General features: G+C 39.1%; 1 protein-coding gene across 1 annotated transcript in view; it reads left to right on the plus strand.

Annotated features, from left to right (window-relative positions):
- LOC128664955 (carboxypeptidase A1) overlaps positions 1-17,303 on the plus strand; it is a 65,125-nt gene that overhangs the window by 34,658 nt on the left and 13,164 nt on the right. Inside the window, exon 9 of the mRNA XM_053719745.1 lies at positions 711-910. Coding sequence (XP_053575720.1) covers positions 711-910 — 200 coding nt within the window. The remainder of the gene's footprint in view (positions 1-710; positions 911-17,303) is intronic.

The following is a 17,303-nucleotide window of genomic DNA, read 5'->3' on the forward strand; positions in this document are numbered from 1 at the left end:
GTGTACAAAAAATAATTTCCTGTTTCAGTATCAGTTTAAACCGATTTACCTTTTATGGTCTTATGTATGTGAAACAAGTTAAAAAGTTTTTGTTGTGAATAATATTAAATAAAAATTTGTTTATTTTGATATTAAACCTAACAGGAAGTGCACAACTGGCCTGTAAGATAGTAGCTCATTGGCTGATTATTAAGGCTTAGCTCTATAGGTGGATAGCAACATACTTACAAAAACCTTTATTTTTCTGCTCAGGAACATTCGTTTTAAAAAAAAGCAAAAAGTGTAATATACCGTATATTAAAAAGCAGCAAAACCCCCAAAAATTACTTTAATTACTGGCAGATGGTTCCCTTTCTCCACAACTCTATCTCCCAAGCATTAGTGCACAGTGACATCATGCTGTGACATCATCCCATTACAGCTGTGTATCTCTTCTCTTATTGAGCTCTGCTGCACTCTTATAAACATGTAGTACCCTTATATGTATTGCAGTCAACTCCATAATACCATGTACATTTTATTCTAACTCACATCATACATATTATTAAAACAAGAAGGAAACAACCTTTAACTCTTTGCAAGGCACAATGTTTTGCAGCTCTATCTAATTGGCCAGGGTTTAGGAAACTGTATGGTACCTTCAGTTAACGTTTTAAGTGAGTTTGGTCTTTTATTTAGTCATTGTGTATTTTCTTACTGCTTATGGCCAGGTCCTGGTTCCAGCGGTAACCCATGTGATGAAACTTATCATGGTCCATATCCTCACTCGGAGTCAGAAGTTAATTCTGTTGTGGACTTTGTTCAAGCTCACGGAGAAGTGAAGGCTCTGCTCACCATCCATAGTTACTCTCAGATGTTCTTGTTTCCTTACGGCTACACTCACACCCTTGCGCCGGATCATCAGGAACTGGTAAGTCATGGTGCACAGATGGGGTTCCCTCTTCTGTCTGCTAGATATAGCTGACTATTAAAGGGACCTTGTGCAAATTATTTTCAGCCAAAAAGTATTGTAAGGACTCAAAACACAATTTTTTTTATTTTATTATTCAGATGGAGCAACATTCTAATTTACTTCTATTACCATAATGTTTTCGTTCTCTTGGTATCCTCTGTTGAAAAACAGGAACGTAAGCTACGTAGTGTGCACATGTCTGGAGCACTATTTGGCAGCAGTTTTGCAAGAATGTTACCCATTTGTAAGAGCGCTAGAGGGCAGCACTATTCCCTGTCATGTAGTGCTCCAGACAACTACCTAGGTATCTCTTCAACAAAGAATACCATGGGAACAAAGCTTATTTAATAACAGAAGTAAACTGGAATATTTTTATAAAAAAGTACGCTCTGTCTGAATTTACAAAAGAAGTATTGGTCACACACAAACATAAATTTGCTGTTTCAATAGTTTCTCCTTAACCTTTACAAATGAAATATAATAAAAAAAACATTTAACATGTTTAATAGCTAGTATTACATATGCATGATAAAACATCTTTAGCCCAATGTCCCTTTAATGCAGTGTTTCAGTTTTTAAAGGGACAGGAAACCCCAAAAATTACTTTCATGATTTAGATAGAAGATACAATTTCAAACAATTTTCCAATTTACTTCTATTATTTACTTCATTATTTCGTTATCCTTTGCTGAAGGAACAGCATTGCACTTCTGGCAGCTAGCTAAACACATCTAGTTAGCCAATCACAAAACACAAATATGTGCAGACACCAATCAGCAGCTAGCTCCAACTAGTGTAGTCTATGTGCATATTCTTTTTTAACAAGGGATACCAAGAGAACAAGGCACATTTGAAACTAGAAGTGAATTTAAAAGTGTCTTAAAATGACCTGCTCAATCGGCATCGTGCTAGTTTAATTTTGACTTTCCTATCCCTTTAAGTGCACATAAAAGCGCAACAATAACCAGGTCTGATGGGATATTAAACTATAGCTTGCACAGAACTCGCAGCTACCTTGTTAGCTCTGCCTTTTTGTTTGCTGTCATTCTCCATATCAGAAACAGCTTCATTATTCCCAAGGAGAAGTGATGAATTTTCAGACAATATCAGCACTATTGTCACATACATGTCATGCTACAGAAACACTTTCATTATTCCCAAGGAGAAGTGATGAGTTTTCAGACAACATCGGCATTATTGTCACATACATGTCATGCTACAGAAACACTTTCATTATTCCCAAGGAGAAGTGATGAGTTTTCAGACAATATCAGCATTATTGTCACATACATGTCATGCTACAGAAACACTTTCATTATTCCCAAGGAGAAGTGATGAGTTTTCAGACAACATCAGCATTATTGTCACACACATGTCATGCTACAGAAACACCTTCATTATTCCCAAGGAGAAGTGATGAGTTTTCAGACAATATCAGCACTATTGTCACATACATGTCATGCTACAGAAACACCTTCATTATTCCCAAGGAGAAGTGATGAGTTTTCAGACAATATCAGCACTATTGTCACATACATGTCATGCTACAGAAAAACTTTCATTATTCCCAAGGAGAAGTGATGAGTTTTCAGACAATATCAGCATTATTGTCACATACATGTCATGCTACAGAAACACCTTCATTATTCCCAAGGAGAAGTGATGAGTTTTCAGACAACATCTGCATTATTGTCACATACATGTCATGCTACAGAAACACTTTCATTATTCCCAAGGAGAAGTCATGAGTTTTCAGACAACATCAGCATTATTGTCACATACATGTCATGCTACAGAAACACCTTCATTATTCCCAAGGAGAAGTGATGAGTTTTCAGACAATATCAGCATTAATGTCACACACATGTCATGCTACAGAAACACTTTCATTATTCCCAAGGAGAAGTGATGAGTTTTCAGACAATATCAGCACTATTGTCACACACATGTCATGCTACAGAAACACTTTCATTATTCCCAAGGAGAAGTGATGAGTTTTCAGACAACATCAGCATTATTGTCACATACATGTCATGCTACAGAAACACTTTCATTATTCCCAAGGAGAAGTGATGAGTTTTCACACAACATCTGCATTATTGTCACATACATGTCATGCTACAGAAACACCTTCATTATTCCCAAGGAGAAGTGATGAGTTTTCAGACAACATCTGCATTATTGTCACATACATGTCATGCTACAGAAACACCTTCATTATTCCCAAGGAGAAGTGATGAGTTTTCAGACAATATCAGCATTATTGTCACACACATGTCATGCTACAGAAACACTTTCATTATTCCCAAGGAGAAGTCATGAGTTTTCAGACAACATCAGCATTATTGTCACATACATGTCATGCTACAGAAACACCTTCATTATTCCCAAGGAGAAGTGATGAGTTTTCAGACAATATCAGCATTATTGTCACACACACATGTCATGCTACAGAAACACTTTCATTATTCCCAAGGAGAAGTGATGAGTTTTCACACAACATCGGCATTATTGTCACACACATGTCATGCTACAGAAACACCTTCATTATTCCCAAGGAAAAGTGATGAGTTTTAAGACAACATCAGCATTATTGTCACACACATGTCATGCTACAGAAACACTTTCATTATTCCCAAGGAGAAGTGATGAGTTTTCAGACAACATCAGCATTATTGTCACATACATGTCATGCTACAGAAACACCTTCATTATTCCCAAGGAGAAGTGATGAGTTTTCAGACAATATCAGCACTATTGTCACATACATGTCATGCTACAGAAACACTTTCATTATTCCCAAGGAGAAGTGATGAGTTTTCAGACAATATCAGCACTATTGTCACACACATGTCATGCTACAGAAACACTTTAATTATTCCCATGGAGAAGTGATGAGTTTTCAGACAACATCTGCATTATTGTCACACACATGTCATGCTACAGAAACACTTTCATTATTCCCAAGGAGAAGTGATGAGTTTTCAGAGAACATCTGCATTATTGTCACATACATGTCATGCTACAGAAACACTTTCATTATTCCCAAGGAGAAGTGATGAGTTTTCAGACAACATCGGCATTATTGTCACATACATGTCATGCTACAGAAACACCTTCATTATTCCCAAGGAGAAGTGATGAGTTTTCAGACAATATCAGCATTATTGTCACATACATGTCATGCTACAGAAACACTTTCATTATTCCCAAGGAGAAGTGATGAGTTTTCAGACAATATCAGCATTATTGTCACATACATGTCATGCTACAGAAACACTTTTATTATTCCCAAGGAGAAGTGATGAGTTTTCAGACAATATCAGCATTATTGTCACATACATGTCATGCTACAGAAACACCTTCATTATTCCCAAGGAGAAGTGATGAGTTTTCAGACAATATCAGCACTATTGTCACACACATGTCATGCTACAGAAACACTTTCATTATTCCCAAGGAGAAGTCATGAGTTTTCAGACAACATCAGCATTATTGTCACATACATGTCATGCTACAGAAACACCTTCATTATTCCCAAGGAGAAGTGATGAGTTTTCAGACAATATCAGCATTATTGTCACACACATGTCATGCTACAGAAACACTTTCATTATTCCCAAGGAGAAGTGATGAGTTTTCACACAACATCGGCATTATTGTCACACACATGTCATGCTACAGAAACACCTTCATTATTCCCAAGGAGAAGTGATGAGTTTTCAGACAACATCGGCATTATTGTCACATACATGTCATGCTACAGAAACACTTTCATTATTCCCAAGGAGAAGTGATGAGTTTTCAGACAACATCAGCATTATTGTCACACACATGTCATGCTACAGAAACACTTTCATTATTCCCAAGGAGAAGTGATGAGTTTTCAGACAACATCAGCATTATTGTCACACACATGTCATGCTACAGAAACACTTTCATTATTCCCAAGGAGAAGTGATGAATTTTCAGACAATATCAGCACTATTGTCACATACATGTCATGCTACAGAAACACCTTCATTATTCCCAAGGAAAAGTGATGAGTTTTAAGACAACATCAGCATTATTGTCACACACATGTCATGCTACAGAAACACTTTCATTATTCCCAAGGAGAAGTGATGAGTTTTCAGACAACATCAGCATTATTGTCACATACATGTCATGCTACAGAAACACCTTCATTATTCCCAAGGAGAAGTGATGAGTTTTCAGACAATATCAGCACTATTGTCACATACATGTCATGCTACAGAAACACTTTCATTATTCCCAAGGAGAAGTGATGAGTTTTCAGACAATATCAGCACTATTGTCACACACATGTCATGCTACAGAAACACTTTCATTATTCCCAAGGAGAAGTGATGAGTTTTCAGACAACATCTGCATTATTGTCACACACATGTCATGCTACAGAAACACTTTCATTATTCCCAAGGAGAAGTGATGAGTTTTCAGAGAACATCTGCATTATTGTCACATACATGTCATGCTACAGAAACACTTTCATTATTCCCAAGGAGAAGTGATGAGTTTTCAGACAACATCGGCATTATTGTCACATACATGTCATGCTACAGAAACACCTTCATTATTCCCAAGGAGAAGTGATGAGTTTTCAGACAATATCAGCATTATTGTCACATACATGTCATGCTACAGAAACACTTTCATTATTCCCAAGGAGAAGTGATGAGTTTTCAGACAACATCGGCATTATTGTCACATACATGTCATGCTACAGAAACACCTTCATTATTCCCAAGGAGAAGTGATGAGTTTTCAGACAACATCTGCATTATTGTCACATACATGTCATGCTACAGAAACACCTTCATTATTCCCAAGGAGAAGTGATGAGTTTTCAGACAACATCAGCATTAATGTCACACACATGTCATGCTACAGAAACACTTTCATTATTCCCAAGGAGAAGTGATGAGTTTTCAGACAATATCAGCACTATTGTCACACACGTCATGCTACAGAAACACTTTCATTATTCCCAAGGAGAAGTGATGAGTTTTCAGACAACATCAGCATTATTGTCACATACATGTCATGCTACAGAAACACTTTCATTATTCCCAAGGAGAAGTGATGAGTTTTCAGACAACATCGGCATTATTGTCACATACATGTCATGCTTCAGAAACACCTTCATTATTCCCAAGGAGAAGTGATGAGTTTTCAGACAACATCTGCATTATTGTCACATACATGTCATGCTACAGAAACACCTTCATTATTCCCAAGGAAAAGTGATGAGTTTTCACACAATATCCGCATTATTGTCACACACATGTCATGCTACAGAAACACTTTCATTATTCCCAAGGAGAAGTCATGAGTTTTCAGACAACATCAGCATTATTGTCACATACATGTCATGCTACAGAAACACCTTCATTATTCCCAAGGAGAAGTGATGAGTTTTCAGACAATATCAGCATTATTGTCACACACATGTCATGCTACAGAAACACTTTCATTATTCCCAAGGAGAAGTGATGAGTTTTCAGACAATAGCAGCATTATTGTCACACACATGTCATGCTACAGAAACACTTTCATTATTCCCAAGGAGAAGTGATGAGTTTTCACACAACATCGGCATTATTGTCACACACATGTCATGCTACAGAAACACCTTCATTATTCCCAAGGAGAAGTGATGAGTTTTCAGACAACATCAGCATTATTGTCACACACATGTCATGCTACAGAAACACTTTCATTATTCCCAAGGAGAAGTGATGAGTTTTCAGACAACATCAGCATTATTGTCACATACATGTCATGCTACAGAAACACCTTCATTATTCCCAAGGAGAAGTGATGAGTTTTCAGACAATATCAGCACTATTGTCACATACATGTCATGCTACAGAAACACTTTCATTATTCCCAAGGAGAAGTGATGAGTTTTCAGACGATATCAGCACTATTGTCACACACATGTCATGCTACAGAAACACTTTCATTATTCCCAAGGAGAAGTGATGAGTTTTCAGACAACATCTGCATTATTGTCACACACATGTCATGCTACAGAAACACTTTCATTATTCCCAAGGAGAAGTGATGAGTTTTCAGACAACATCTGCATTATTGTCACATACATGTCATGCTACAGAAACACTTTCATTATTCCCAAGGAGAAGTGATGAATTTTCAGACAACATCGGCATTATTGTCACATACATGTCATGCTACAGAAACACCTTCATTATTCCCAAGGAGAAGTGATGAGTTTTCAGACAATATCAGCATTATTGTAACATACATGTCATGCTACAGAAACACTTTCATTATTCCCAAGGAGAAGTGATGAGTTTTCAGACAATATCAGCATTATTGTCACATACATGTCATGCTACAGAAACACCTTCATTATTCCCAAGGAGAAGTGATGTGTTTTCAGACAATATCAGCATTAATGTCACATACATGTCATGCTACAGAAACAGTTTCATTATTCCTAAGGAGAAGTGATGAGTTTTCAGACAACATCGGCATTATTGTCACACACATGTCATGCTACAGAAACACTTTCATTATTCCCAAGGAGAAGTCATGAGTTTTCAGACAATATCAGCATTATTGTCACATACATGTCATGCTACAGAAACACCTTCATTATTCCCAAGGAGAAGTGATGAGTTTTTAGACAACATCGGCATTATTGTCACATACATGTCATGCTACAGAAACACCTTCATTATTCCCAAGGAGAAGTGATGAGTTTTCAGACAACATCAGCATTATTGTCACATACATGTCATGCTACAGAAACACCTTCATTATTCCCAAGGAGAAGTGATGAGTTTTCAGACAACATCTGCATTATTGTCACATACATGTCATGCTACAGAAACAAATTCATTATTCCCAAGGAGAAGTGATGAGTTTTCAGACAATATCAGCATTATTGTCACATACATGTCATGCTACAGAAACACCTTCATTATTCCCAAGGAGAAGTGATGAGTTTTCAGACAACATCGGCATTATTGTCACATACATGTCATGCTACAGAAACACCTTCATTATTCCCAAGGAGAAGTGATGAGTTTTCAGACAACATCTGCATTATTGTCACATACATGTCATGCTACAGAAACACTTTCATTATTCCCAAGGAGAAGTGATGAGTTTTCAGACAATATCAGCATTATTGTCACATACATGTCATGCTACAGAAACACCTTCATTATTCCCAAGGAGAAGTCATGAGTTTTCAGACAACATCGGCATTATTGTCACATACATGTCATGCTACAGAAACACTTTCATTATTCCCAAGGAGAAGTGATGAGTTTTCAGACAACATCAGCATTATTGTCACACACATGTCATGCTACAGAAACACTTTCATTATTCCCAAGGAGAAGTGATGAGTTTTCAGACAACATCTGCATTATTGTCACATACATGTCATGCTACAGAAACACCTTTATTATTCCCAAGGAGAAGTGATGAGTTTTCAGACAACATCGGCATTATTGTCACATACATGTCATGCTACAGAAACACCTTCATTATTCCCAAGGAGAAGTGATGAGTTTTCAGACAACATCTGCATTATTGTCACATACATGTCATGCTACAGAAACACTTTCATTATTCCCAAGGAGAAGTGATGAGTTTTCAGACAATATCAGCATTATTGTCACATACATGTCATGCTACAGAAACACTTTCATTATTCCCAAGGAGAAGTGATGAGTTTTCAGACAATATCAGCATTATTGTCACATACATGTCATGCTACAGAAACACCTTCATTATTCCCAAGGAGAAGTCATGAGTTTTCAGACAACATCGGCATTATTGTCACATACATGTCATGCTACAGAAACACTTTCATTATTCCCAAGGAGAAGTGATGAGTTTTCAGACAACATCTGCATTATTGTCACATACATGTCATGCTACAGAAACACCTTCATTATTCCCAAGGAGAAGTGATGAGTTTTCAGACAACATCGGCATTATTGTCACATACATGTCATGCTACAGAAACACTTTCATTATTCCCAAGGAGAAGTGATGAGTTTTCAGACAACATCAGCATTATTGTCACACACATGTCATGCTACAGAAACACTTTCATTATTCCCAAGGAGAAGTGATGAGTTTTCAGACAACATCAGCATTATTGTCACACACATGTCATGCTACAGAAACACTTTCATTATTCCCAAGGAGAAGTGATGAATTTTCAGACAATATCAGCACTATTGTCACATACATGTCATGCTACAGAAACACTTTCATTATTCCCAAGGAGAAGTGATGAGTTTTCAGACAACATCAGCATTATTGTCACACACATGTCATGCTACAGAAACATCTTCATTATTCCCAAGGATAAGTGATGAGTTTTCAGACAACATCTGCATTATTGTCACATACATGTCATGCTACAGAAACACTTTCATTATTCCCAAGGAGAAGTGATGAGTTTTCAGACAACATCAGCATTAATGTCACATACATGTCATGCTACAGAAACACCTTCATTATTCCCAAGGAGAAGTGATGAGTTTTCAGACAACATCGGCATTATTGTCACATACATGTCATGCTACAGAAACACCTTCATTATTCCCAAGGATAAGTGATGAGTTTTCAGACAACATCAGCATTAATGTCACATACATGTCATGCTACAGAAACACTTTCATTATTCCCAAGGATAAGTGATGAGTTTTCAGACAACATCGGCATTATTGTCACATACATGTCATGCTACAGAAACACCTTCATTATTCCCAAGGAGAAGTGATGAGTTTTCAGACAATATCAGCATTATTGTCACATACATGTCATGCTACAGAAACACCTTCATTATTCCCAAGGATAAGTGATGAGTTTTCAGACAACATCAGCATTAATGTCACATACATGTCATGCTACAGTAACACTTTCATTATTCCCAAGGATAAGTGATGAGTTTTCAGACAACATCAGCATTATTGTCACATACATGTCATGCTACAGAAACACTTTCATTATTCCCAAGGAGAAGTGATGAGTTTTCAGACAACATCGGCATTATTGTCACATACATGTCATGCTACAGAAACACCTTCATTATTCCCAAGGATAAGTGATGAGTTTTCAGACAACATCGGCATTATTGTCACATACATGTCATGCTACAGAAACACCTTCATTATTCCCAAGGAGAAGTGATGAGTTTTCAGACAATATCAGCATTATTGTCACATACATGTCATGCTACAGAAACACTTTCATTATTCCCAAGGAGAAGTGATGAGTTTTCAGACAATATCAGCATTATTGTCACATACATGTCATGCTACAGAAACACTTTCATTATTCCCAAGGAGAAGTGATGAGTTTTCAGACAATGTCAGCATTATTGTCACATACATGTCATGCTACAGAAACACCTTCATTATTCTCAAGGAGAAGTGATGAGTTTTCAGACAACATCGGCATTATTGTCACATACATGTCATGCTACAGAAACACCTTCATTATTCCCAAGGATAAGTGATGAGTTTTCAGACAACATCGGCATTATTGTCACATACATGTCATGCTACAGAAACACCTTCATTATTCCCAAGGAGAAGTGATGAGTTTTCAGACAATATCAGCATTATTGACACATACATGTCATGCTACAGAAACACCTTCATTATTCCCAAGGAGAAGTGATGAGTTTTCAGACAACATCAGCATTATTGTCACACACATGTCATGCTACAGAAACACTTTCATTATTCCCAAGGAGAAGTGATGAGTTTTCAGACAACATCGGCATTATTGTCACATACATGTCATGCTACAGAAACACTTTCATTATTCCCAAGGAGAAGTGATGAGTTTTCAGACAACATCGGCATTATTGTCACATACATGTCATGCTACAGAAACACTTTCATTATTCCCAAGGAGAAGTGATGAGTTTTCAGACAACATCAGCATTATTGTCACATACATGTCATGCTACAGAAACACTTTCATTATTCCCAAGGAGAAGTGATGAGTTTTCAGACAATATCAGCATTATTGTCACATACATGTCATGCTACAGAAACACTTTCATTATTCCCAAGGAGAAGTGATGAGTTTTCAGACAACATCAGCATTATTGTCACATACATGTCATGCTACAGAAACACTTTCATTATTCCCAAGGAGAAGTCATGAGTTTTCAGACAACATCAGCATTATTGTCACATACATGTCATGCTACAGAAACACTTTCATTATTCCCAAGGAGAAGTCATGAGTTTTCAGACAACATCAGCACTATTGTCACATACATGTCATGCTACAGAAACACTTTCATTATTCCCAAGGAGAAGTTATGAGTTTTCAGACAACATCAGCATTATTGTCACATACATGTCATGCTACAGAAACACTTTCATTATTCCCAAGGAGAAGTCATGAGTTTTCAGACAATATCAGCACTATTGTCACACACATGTCATGCTACAGAAACACTTTCATTATTACCAAGGAGAAGTGATGAGTTTTCAGACAACATCGGCATTATTGTCACATACATGTCATGCTACAGAAACACCTTCATTATTCCCAAGGAGAAGTGATGAGTTTTCAGACAATATCAGCACTATTGTCACATACATGTCATGCTACAGAAACACTTTCATTATTCCCAAGGAGAAGTGATGAGTTTTCAGACAATATCAGCATTAATGTCACATACATGTCATGCTACAGAAACACCTTCATTATTCCCAAGGAGAAGTGATGAGTTTTCAGACAATATCGGCACTATTGTCACACACATGTCATGCTACAGAAACACTTTCTTTATTCCCAAGGAGAAGTGATGAGTTTTCAGACAATATCAGCATTATTGTCACATACATGTCATGCTACAGAAACACCTTCATTATTCCCAAGGAGAAGTCATGAGTTTTCAGACAATATCAGCATTATTGTCACATACATGTCATGCTACAGAAACACTTTCATTATTCCCAAGGAGAAGTCATGAGTTTTCAGACAACATCGGCATTATTGTCACATACATGTCATGCTACAGAAACACCTTCATTATTCCCAAGGAGAAGTGATGAGTTTTCAGACAACATCAGCATTATTGTCACACACATGTCATGCTACAGAAACACTTTCATTATTCCCAAGGAGAAGTGATGAGTTTTCAGACAATATCAGCATTATTGTCACATACATGTCATGCTACAGAAACACTTTCATTATTCCCAAGGAGAAGTGATGAGTTTTCAGACAATATCAGCATTATTGTAACATACATGTCATGCTACAGAAACACTTTCCAAGGAAATAAAATATTTATCATATATCAGTTATGCCCAGCTTTACAATGTTATATCCCACAGTACCCAAAGCTTATTGTTCGATATCTAAAATTTTCTGTAAATTTCCGTACTGTCAATATTTATATTCTCATTACACATTTCCTGGCTAAATTCTCTAACTTAAAGGAAACCTATAAATACAAATCTGCTCCCGACGCTCTTGAGCAGGAACTCTTTATTTAGCAACAGATTCAAATGTAGATATGAAGAGAAAGCGTAACTTAGGAATTTCTATTATTTTTCAGGATTTGTAGTGAATGTTACTGCAACTCACCAAATTTCAGTATCATTAGAATCCATCAATGCATTTAAGTCCACGTGTGCACACACATGGTTGCAAGCATTAACATGCACACATACACGTGCACACACATGGTTGCAAGCATGAACATGCACACATACAAGTGAACACACATGGCTGCAAGCATGAACATGCACACATACACGTGCACACACATGGTTGCAAGTATTAACAAGCACATATACATGTGCACACACATGGGTGTAAGCATACACACACACATGCACAAACCTGCACACAAGCATACACACACATACATCTGCACACACAGGGGTGCAAGCACACACACATAGGCATGCACACATGGGTACAAGCATACACACACATACACCTGCACACAAGCATACATGCACACATGGGTACAAGCATACACACACATACACCTGCACACAAGCATACATGCACACATGGGTACAAGCATACATAAACATACACCTGCACACACATGGGAACAAGGATACACACACATACACATGCACACACCTGGGTGCAAGCATACATGCACACACATAGACATGTACACACATGGGTACACACACACACATATACACACACACACATGGGTACAAGCATACACATGCACACACACATAGGCATGTACACACACATACACGTGCATACACGCACACACATATACACACACACATGGGTACAAGCATACACATGCACACACACATAGGCATGTAAACACATGGGTACATGCACACACATATACACACACACACACACACACATGTGTACACGCACACACATATACACACACACACATGGGTACAAGCATACACATACACACACACATAGGCATGTACACACACATACACGTGCATACACGCACACACATATACACACACACACATGGGTACAAGCATACACATGCACACACACATAGGCATGTAAACACATGGGTACACACCCACACATATACACACACACACACACACATGGGTACACGCACACACATATACACACACACACATGGGTACAAGCATACACATGCACACACACATAGGCATGTACACACATGGATGAAAGCATACACATACACGCATACATACACACAAACATACATGCAGATACACATCATACATACCACATATGCAAGGGGAATTAACTGTTGGACGGACATGATCCGCTGTAGCCAGTAGATCAGTAGTTTTTGAGATACTCAGACCAGCCCGTCTGGCACCAAAAACCATGCCATGTTCAAAGTCAATTAAATCCCCTTTCTTCCCCATTCTGATGCTCGAACTTCAGCAAGTCATCTTCACCACGCCTAGATGCTTAAATGCATCGAGTTGCTGCCATGTGATTGACTGATTAGCAATTTATGTTACCAAACAATTGATCAGGTGTACCTAATAAAGTGGCCATTTAGCGTATATATATATATATATATATATATATATATATATATATATATATATATATATATATATATATCCTATTATATAAAAGGCCAAGTGTGTTTGTCCGAAGCTGTCATGCGCAGTAGAGTCAGCACGAGGACAAACACACCTGGCCTTACCTGACAATCCATGCTGTTTGCGGCGAAAGTGGGTGTGGCCGGACAGGAGCGCGGGCGTGACCGGAGTGACCGGGCATGGTCGGGGACGTGGTCGGGTGTGGCGGGGACATGGTCGGGCACAACAGAGAGGGAGAGAGAAATAGAAAGAGAGGGAGAGACAAAAAGAGATAGGAAAGAGCTAAAGAGAGGGGGAAGAGCAGAAGAGAGGGGAAAGTGCAGAAGAGAGGGGGGAGAGAGAGCAAAAGAGAGGGGAGAGAGACAGAGCAAAAGAGGGAGGGGAGAGAGGGAGAGAGAGGGGGAGAGAGAGAGCAAAAGAGAGGGGGGAGAGAGAGCAAAAGAGAGGGGGGAGAGAGAGCAAAGGAGAGGGATCGAGAGAAAGAGCAAAAGAGAGGGATGGAGAGAGAGAGCAAAAAAAAAAGGAGAGAGATACAGAGCAAAAGACAGGGGGTGAGAGAGTGCAAAAGAGAGGGGGAGAGAGAGCGCAAAAGAGAGGGAGGAGAGAGAGCGCAAAAGAGAGGTGGAGAGAGAGCAAAAGAGGAGTGGAGAGAGAGTGCAAAAGAGAGGGGGAGAGAGAGAGAGAGAGCGCAAAAGAGAGGAGGAGAGAGAGAGCGCAAAAGAGGGGGGAGAGAGACAGCGCAAAATAGAGGGAGAGAGAGAACGTGCAAAAGAGGGGGAGAGAGAGAGCGCAAAAGAGAGGGGGGGAGAGAGAGCGCAAAAGAGAGGGGGAGAGAGCGCGCAAAAGAGGGGGGGAGAACACAAAAGAGAGGTGGAGAGAGAGCGCAAAAGAGGGGGGAGAGAGAGTGCAAAAGAGAGAGACAATGCAAAAGAGAGGGGGAGAGACAGAGTGTAAAAGAGAGGGGGAGAGAGAGCGCAAAAGAGGGGAGAGAGAGCAAAAGAGAGGGGGGAGAGAAAGCAAAAGAGAGGGGGAGGGGGAGCAAAAGAGAGGTGGAGAGAGAGAGCAAAAGAGAGGTGGAGCGAGAGAGAGCGCAAAAGAGAGGGGGAGAGAGCGCAAAAGAGAGGGGGAGAGAGTGCAAAAGAGAGGGGGAGAGAGCGCAAAAGAGAGGGGGAGAGAGCACAAAAGAGAGGGGGAGAGAGAGAGCAAGGGGTGGGACCGCTGTACTTAAAAAAATGGCCCGTGTGAACGGGGTTTAGGACTAGTATATATATATATATATATATATATATATATATATAAATACTAATTTTTTACTATGTGAAGATCATTGGAATGTACAGTATAACACATAAAATATTAAAATTGAATAAAAATGATTTTTCATATTTTAAGGTATTTGAGTGGAAAGGAGTCAACAGTGTATATATATGTGTGTTTAAATGTGTATATATGTATGTATATACAATTATAAATACTTATAATTATTTGTGTATATATAACAGAATTTATGCTTACCTGATAAATTACTTTCTCCAACGGTGTGTCCGGTCCACGGCGTCATCCTTACTTGTGGGATATTCTCTTCCCCAACAGGAAATGGCAAAGAGTCCCAGCAAAGCTGGTCACATGATCCCTCCTAGGCTCCGCCCACCCCAGTCATTCGACCGACGGACAGGAGGAAATATATATAGGAGAAACCATATGATACCGTGGTGACTGTAGTTAGAGAAAATAATTCATCAGACCTGATTAAAAAACCAGGGCGGGCCGTGGACCGGACACACCGTTGGAGAAAGTAATTTATCAGGTAAGCATAAATTCTGTTTTCTCCAACATTGGTGTGTCCGGTCCACGGCGTCATCCTTACTTGTGGGAACCAATACCAAAGCTTTAGGACACGGATGAAGGGAGGGAGCAAATCAGGTCACCTAAACGGAAGGAACCACAGCTTGCAAAACCTTTCTCCCAAAAATAGCCTCCGAAGAAGCAAAAGTATCAAATTTGTAAAATTTGGCAAAAGTGTGCAGTGAAGACCAAGTCGCTGCCTTACATATCTGGTCAACAGAAGCCTCGTTCTTGAAGGCCCATGTGGAAGCCACAGCCCTAGTGGAGTGAGCTGTGATTCTTTCAGGAGGCTGCCGTCCGGCAGTCTCATAAGCCAATCGGATGATGCTTTTAAGCCAAAAGGAAAGAGAGGTAGAAGTCGCTTTTTGACCTCTCCTTTTACCAGAATAAACAACAAACAAGGAAGATGTTTGTCTGAAATCTTTAGTAGCCTCTAAATAGAACTTTAGAGCACGGACAACGTCCAAATTGTGTAACAAACGTTCCTACTTTGAAACTGGATTCGGACACAAAGAAGGTACAACTATCTCCTGGTTAATATTTTTGTTAGAAACAACTTTAGGAAGAAAACCAGGCTTAGTACGCAAAACCACCTTATCTGCATGGAACACCAGATAAGGAGGAGAACACTGCAGAGCAGATAACTCTGAAACTCTTCTAGCAGAAGAAATTGCAACCAAAAACAAAACTTTCCAAGATAGTAACTTAATATCTATGGAATGTAAGGGTTCAAACGGAACCCCTTGAAGAACTGAAAGAACTAGATTTAGACTCCAGGGAGGAGTCAAAGGTCTGTAAACAGGCTTGATCCTAACCAGAGCCTGAACAAATGCTTGAACATCTGGCACAGCTGCCAGTCTTTTGTGTAGTAAGACCGATAAAGCAGAGATCTGTCCCTTTAGAGAACTTGCAGATAATCCTTTCTCCAAACCTTCTTGAAGAAAGGAGAGAATCTTAGGAATTTTTATCTTATTCCATGGGAATCCTTTGGATTCACACCAACAGATATATTTTTTCCATATTTTATGGTAAATTTTTCTAGTTACAGGTTTTCTGGCCTGAACCAGAGTATCTATCACCGAATCTGAAAACCCACGCTTTGATAGAATCAAGCGTTCAATCTCCAAGCCGTCAGTTGGAGGGAGACCAGATGTGGGTGTTCGAATGGACCTTGAACAAGAAGGTCCTGTCTCAAAGGTAGCTTCCATGGTGGAGCCGATGACATTCACCAGGTCTGCATACCAAGTCCTGCGTGGCCACGCAGGAGCTATCAAGATCACCGAGGCCCTCTCCTGATTGATCCTGGCTACCAGCCTGGGAATGAGAGGAAACGGTGGGAATACGTAAGCTAGGTTGAAAGTCCAAGGTGCTACTAGTGCATCTACTAGAGTCGCCTTGGGATCCCTGGATCTGGACCCGTAGCA

This window comes from Bombina bombina, chromosome 6 (genome assembly GCF_027579735.1).
Source record: "Bombina bombina isolate aBomBom1 chromosome 6, aBomBom1.pri, whole genome shotgun sequence".
Taxonomy (NCBI): Eukaryota; Metazoa; Chordata; class Amphibia; order Anura; family Bombinatoridae; genus Bombina; species Bombina bombina.